The 6,000-nt window shown below is 43.8% G+C and overlaps 1 protein-coding gene across 3 annotated transcripts in view; it reads left to right on the forward strand.

Annotated features, from left to right (window-relative positions):
- The window catches only part of FAM168A (family with sequence similarity 168 member A), a 373,080-nt gene that overhangs the window by 28,405 nt on the left and 338,675 nt on the right, over positions 1–6,000 (forward strand). For all 3 annotated transcript variants that reach the window (XM_081952906.1, XM_081952904.1, XM_081952905.1), the window contains exon 2: positions 4,528–4,616. In XM_081952906.1, coding sequence (XP_081809032.1) covers positions 4,547–4,616 — 70 coding nt within the window. In that variant the 5' untranslated portion in view covers positions 4,528–4,546. The remainder of the gene's footprint in view (positions 1–4,527; positions 4,617–6,000) is intronic.

A 6,000-nucleotide genomic window follows, 5' to 3' on the forward strand; every position in this document is an offset into this window, starting at 1 on the left:
TCAGTTCAAAAAATGGAAGGTATTCACACTGGGATATTGCCAGCTTTATGGTTATTCAAGAGAAATTTAGTTCTAGTCCGGCCTTAGGCATTAAAGCCAGCTAGGTAGCTTTGAGCCAATCACTAGGAGCCAGTACATTCTAGTTCCGCCCTAGGAATGAAAGCCGGTTGGGTGACTTTGGGCAAATCACCAGGAGACAGTGAATTCTAGTTCTGTCCTAGGCATGAATGCCAGCTAGGTGACTTTGAGCCATTCAGCAAGAGATGGTGAATTCTAGTCCCGCCTTAGGCATGTAAGCCAACTGGCTGACTTTGGGCCAATCACCAGGAGACAGTGAATTCTAGTCCTGCCTTATGCATGAAAGCCAGCTAGGTGACTTTGAGCCATTCACCAGGAGATGGGGAGTTTTAGTTCCACCTTAGGCATGAACGCCAACTGGGTGACTTTGGGAAAATCAGCAGGAGACTCTGGGTTCAAGTCATGCCTTAGGCCAGAAAAGCAACCAGGTGACTTTGGGCCAATCACTAGGAGATGGTGAATTATAGTCCTGCCTTAGACATGAAAGCCAGATGGGGCAAAATAAGAATAGAAATTTTGGGCTCCGTGGTGGTTGTAACTCAAGAACTACCTTTACTTTAAAAAAGAAGCGTTACTTTTGGAAAACGAGAGACTCTTGGGAAAAGACTACAATCTTTAATCAGATGTCTTCAAGGCAGGTCTATATTCTTTTCTGATTTTGGGGCAAGGCCCGGATTTGAAAAATTGACAACGGATTATTATTTTCTATTCACTGCTGGCTTTCCAGAGGGGATAGGGGGAAAAAAAGAATAATAAAAGGGAAGAACTGAATAAGTTTACCCTACAGCATTCTGTTTGCTGCAGGGAAATAATTAACTGGATATATATACCTTTAGGCCCTCCCCTCCCCTGGAGAGGGAATATTTTTATTTTGCCCAGAGGTAAACCCCAAACTTATGAATTTAGCCCACTCACTTCAAATTAGCAGCGTGAAATATAGAAAGTTCATTTTCTGTGTTTTATGACGGTCACAGTGTCCCACTTTTGCAACCTTCTGACCAGGAAAATCAAGGGGGGAAGCCAGATTGTCCCAGATTCAGTTCTGGGCGTAGAAGTCCACTGGTCGTAAATGGAGCCATAGTAGCTACTCTGCTCCAGCTACTCCTTCTCTCCCAGAGAGCGGCCTTTTCCAGCCAGCCACCCCTTGGTAAGCCTGAAGTAGAAAGCCACAGGTGGCAAATTAAAAGAAAGCTAATTGCCATCCTTAATTACAGTTGCAAATCAAGGATTAATACCTTTTAATTCTTCATTAACTCTTTCCGTAGCTTTGTGACTGATACAACAGCTTTCCATGTCGCCCTATGAAATGGTCGTCTGTTTTCTTGCAGATGTTTCATTACCCAACTAGGTAACATCATGGGGCTAGAAGGGGAGGGAGGTGGAGGAGAGAATGGGGTTTGAGGAGGAGGAAGAGGAGGATGAGAGGGAAGGAGGAACCAACAATAGGGCTGGAAGGGAGAGGGCTTTATGGAGAAGGGAGAGGGTTTGAGGAGGAGGGTAACCCTAACCCTCACCACTCTTTGTTGTGGTTACAATGTGGTGGTGGGGGGCACCGTTTGTGACTTTCCCATCTGGCTTCTGACAAACAAAGCCAGCAGGGGAAGCCAGATTCGCTTAACGTAAGATTCAACTGCAGATATTTTTCTGACAGGTGTAGCAGAAAAGGTAGTAAGAATAGGTTTGTCTTGCTTAACGACCGCCTTGCTTATTGTCCCAGGGTCATGTGATCACCATATGCAGCCCTGCCAGCTGGCTTTCAACAAGCCAAGTCAATGGAGGAAGCCATGGTGTGATTCACTTAACAGCTGCAGTGATTCACTTAAAAACCCTGGCAAAAAAAAATCATCACAAACTTATGCTCAACTTAGCAATAACCAGGGAAACTCTGGTCCCAATTGCAGTCGTAAATCAGGGACTATCTCTTTTAAATTGGGGCTTAGATGGATAGTCTCAAGAATCCCCTCCATCTCTAAGATTGCCTTTGGATTCCTTTCCTACCTCCAATTCCTTCCTTCCTTCATTTCTTTCTCCATTCTCTGTCCTTTGTTTTTTCCATTGTCCTTCCTTCCTTCCTTCCTTCCTTCCTTCCTTCCTTCCTTCCTTCCTTCCTTCCTTCCTTCCTCTCTTTTCCTTCCCTCCTTCCTTTATTTTTTCTCCATTCTCCTTCCTTTCTTTGCTTTTTTCCATTCTCCCTCCCTCCTTCATTCCTCCCTTTTCCTTCCTTCCTTCTTCCTTCATTTTTTCTCCATTTTTCTTCCTTTGTATTTTTCCATTCTCCCTCCCTCCCTTCCTCTTTTTCTCCATTCTCCCTCCCTCCTTCCTTCCTCTTTTTCTCCATTCTCCTTCCTTCCTTTTCCCTCCATTCTCCTTCCTTCCTTCCTTCCGCTTTTCATCCATCCACTTTCTCTCTTTTGAGAGACTTTCTCTTTTGAGAGAAAGTCCCCATAGCAGGTTGTTAACTTGCAAATGGCAGGAACTAATTAATTAAGGGCTAATTGGCAAGCCAGGCCTTTTCTACCCATTTTCGAGGCTTTTTCCAGCCCGTTCTGGGGGCTTTTTCAGCCTGTTTTTGAGGCGTTTTTCAGCTCATTTTTGAGGCTTTCTTTGGCCCATTTTTAGGCTTTTTTCAGCCTGTTTTTTCTCATCCTGTTTTCAAGGCTTTTGGACCGTTTTTAGGAGGTTTTTTTGCCTGTTTTTTAGCCTTTTTTTGACCTGCTTTTGAGGCTTTTTCGAGCTGTTTTCAAAGCTTTTATTGGCCAATTTTCGAGGCTTTTTTTTGGGGGGGGGGCATTTTTGAGGCTTAAAAAAACCTCAAAAACGGGCCCAAAAAACCCTCAAAAATGGAGTGAAAAAAAGCCCCGAAAATGGCCAAAAATAGGCCTGAAAAGGGGGCATGCAGAGCCCCCAAAATGGCCGGTGGGTGGTCTATAAGATGCATAGACATTTTCAACCCCTTTTGGGAGACAAAAAAGTGCATCTTATGGTCTGAAAAATACGGTAACTCCCAAGTCCCTTGTTTTTATCTAAACAAAATCTAGAGGAAAAGAAGAAAGGAAAAAAACACTTTGGTCTCTCTCATTAATGAGATAAGGCACCGGAGGTTGTGTTTGTGTGTCCATGTGTGTTTGTGTATTCTCTTCCCTGCCCTATTCAGTAGAGTACTATTTCCTCTTTGTGCTAGGACTAGGACTAGGACTATTTCCTCTTTGTGATAATGGCTGAGGCCTCCAAACTTGACCACTTAATGGCGCCTGGACTTCAACTCCCAGAATTCCTCAGCCAGCCAGGATTCCCATAATTCTCTCGGTGTTTTGACAAATGATTTAATAACAATAAATTTAATAACTTCATAACAAATGACAATAAAGTACCCCAACGCTGACTGGGCAATTCTGGGAAGTTGAAATCCATAGACTTTAAAATGACAAAAATGGAAATATATTGCTCTATTTTATCTCCTGTAGGTCGTCCTCGACTTACAACCACAATTGAGCCCAAAATTCCTGTTGTTAAGTGAGACATTTGTTAAGTTCGAGCGTTGCTCCAATTTACGACCTTTCTTGCCACAGTCGTTAAGTGAACCATTGTGGTGGATAAGTTAATAATCTGGTTGTTAAGTGAATCCGGCGTCCCCATTGACTTTGCTTGTCAAAAGGTCGTAAAAGGGGATCAAAGACCTTGGGATGCTGCATTGGTCATAAGTATGAGTCAGTTTGCCAAGCAGCTGAATTATGATCACATGACCACGGGGATACTGCAGCGGTCGTAAGCGTGAAAAAAAGTCCTAAGTCACTTTTTTCACTGCCGTTGTAACTTTTGAATGGTCACTAAATGAACTGTTGTAAGTTGAGGACTACCTGTTACAAGCATTCGTTTAGTGACCATTCAAAAGGTACTTACAAGCACTTTTCACACTTAACAACTGTTGCAGCATCCCTGGGGTTACGTGATCCGAATCTGAAGGCTCGGCATCTGGCATGTACTTATGACAGTTGCCGTATCCCTGGGTCATGTTATCCCCTTTTGCGACCTTCTGTCAAGTAACATCCATGGGGGAGTCGGATTCACTTAACAACCGGGTTACTAACTTCACACCTGCTGTAATTCACTTAACAACTGGGAGGCGAAACTCCCTTGACAACTTGTCTTGCTTAGTGACAGAAGTATGGGGCTCAATTGTGGTTGTAAGCCGAGGAGTACCTGAAGTATTTTTTCTCTGAAAAACAAAAAACCTCCTGCATAATACAGGTGTGTGTGGACTCTTTAGAAAAAGAAGAATATTTGCTGGTTTTCTTTTTCAGCCTCGTTTTTGACCGCTTACAGCAGAATCCTTAATGTACTCTGTTTAGTACTGAGATATTAATTCTATATTTATTTTAAAAATTTCCCCTCAGTATTTGTCAATGTTTTCCAAGCCTGCTTTCTGAAAACTCCCTTCTTCTATTTCAGTGTTTTCACATTTCCTACGATGAATCCTGTTTACAGCCCCGTTCAGCCTGGGGCTCCCTACGGAAATCCCAAGAATGTCACCTATACAGGTAAAATCTATATATATAAAAACAGCCGTGTGTGTGTTTCCGTGTGTGTGTTTCCATGTGTGTGTTTCCGTGTGTGTGTCCCAGCATAACTCTGGAGCGCCTCGAGCAATTTCAACCAAACTTGGTACACAGATGACTTACTGTCTGGAAAAAAAATATACTGTGAGGGTAAGACATCTCTAACGTGCCTCGGGGTATGTGTTCTGTTAAGATACAGCCTGTTGTGCCTTAAAATGGCTTCTACTGTACTGGTGTAAATGGCTTCTACTGTACAGCGCAGTGGAGTTGCCATGGTAACGGCTTCACAGTATTCCAGAAGGGGGCTCCTTCTGCTAAGGGTGAAAATCCCAACATTAGAAATTATGTTTCGTCTGGCAACGCCGGATAGTGATCTATAAATAGCGATTTATAGCGATCTATAAAAATAATGCGACATAGGATGTTGGCCTGCTCCAAAGGCCATGGCACAGGCAAGTTTCCCAGCAGGGTTTTTCTGCTTCTGACTCGGGTGCTGAGTTGCACTAGGTGTTCAGGTCTTTCGTGAGAGTCCCGACGACAGCAAGAACATCACCAAGTTCAGAGGGTAATAAAGACCCCACAGTCCTCCTCTTCTCCGTCCTCCCCACCACCCTCATTCCTTTCCAGCACTGATGATGTTACCTACTTGGGTCATGAAACATCACCCAGCTCAGAGAGCACCAAGGACCCCACAGTCATCATCGTCATCATCCTTCTCCAACCCTCCCTTCCTTCTAGCACTGATGATGTTACCTAGTTAGGTGATGAAACGCCTGCAAGAAAACAACCCAGCTCAGAGAGCACCAAGGACCCCACAGTCCTCCTCATCCTCCTTTTCTTCTTCTTCTTCCTCCTCCTCCTCACTTCTTCCCCTGAATCCTCCTCCTCTCCTCCTCCTTTATAAACCCGATCCCCCTTCTAGCACTGATGATGTTCCTTAGTTGGGTCATGAAACGTGTGCAAGGGAACAGCTCAGAGAGCACCGAGGACCCCACAGCCCTTGATTTGGTCAATAAATGGTGTAAATCTTGGAAGGAATTCTTCCTGTGGGCTGCAGACTTTCAGGGACTGTTTTTAGTTTGTAGTCCAGAGGAACTAGGAGGGTGGAGGAGGAGGAGGAGTGTGATAGAATGGGGTAAGCAGAGAATGTTCCAGCAGCATCAGCAGCACATGAGAGTAAAAGAAGAAAAGAGCAGAGGCCACCTATTTTAATTTGTAACACAGCAAAACTTCAACTTTTGTCTGTGGGTTTAGCAGACTTTGAATAGTATTCCAGTGTATATCCTCGACTTTTGCAATTGGAAAAAAAACAACAAAGAATTTTCTCTAGCATATCGTGGCTCATTTTCTTGCATTTGCTAATTTT

Source organism: Natrix helvetica (assembly GCF_964273705.1).
Source record: "Natrix helvetica genome assembly, chromosome: 4".
Taxonomy (NCBI): Eukaryota; Metazoa; Chordata; class Lepidosauria; order Squamata; family Natricidae; genus Natrix; species Natrix helvetica.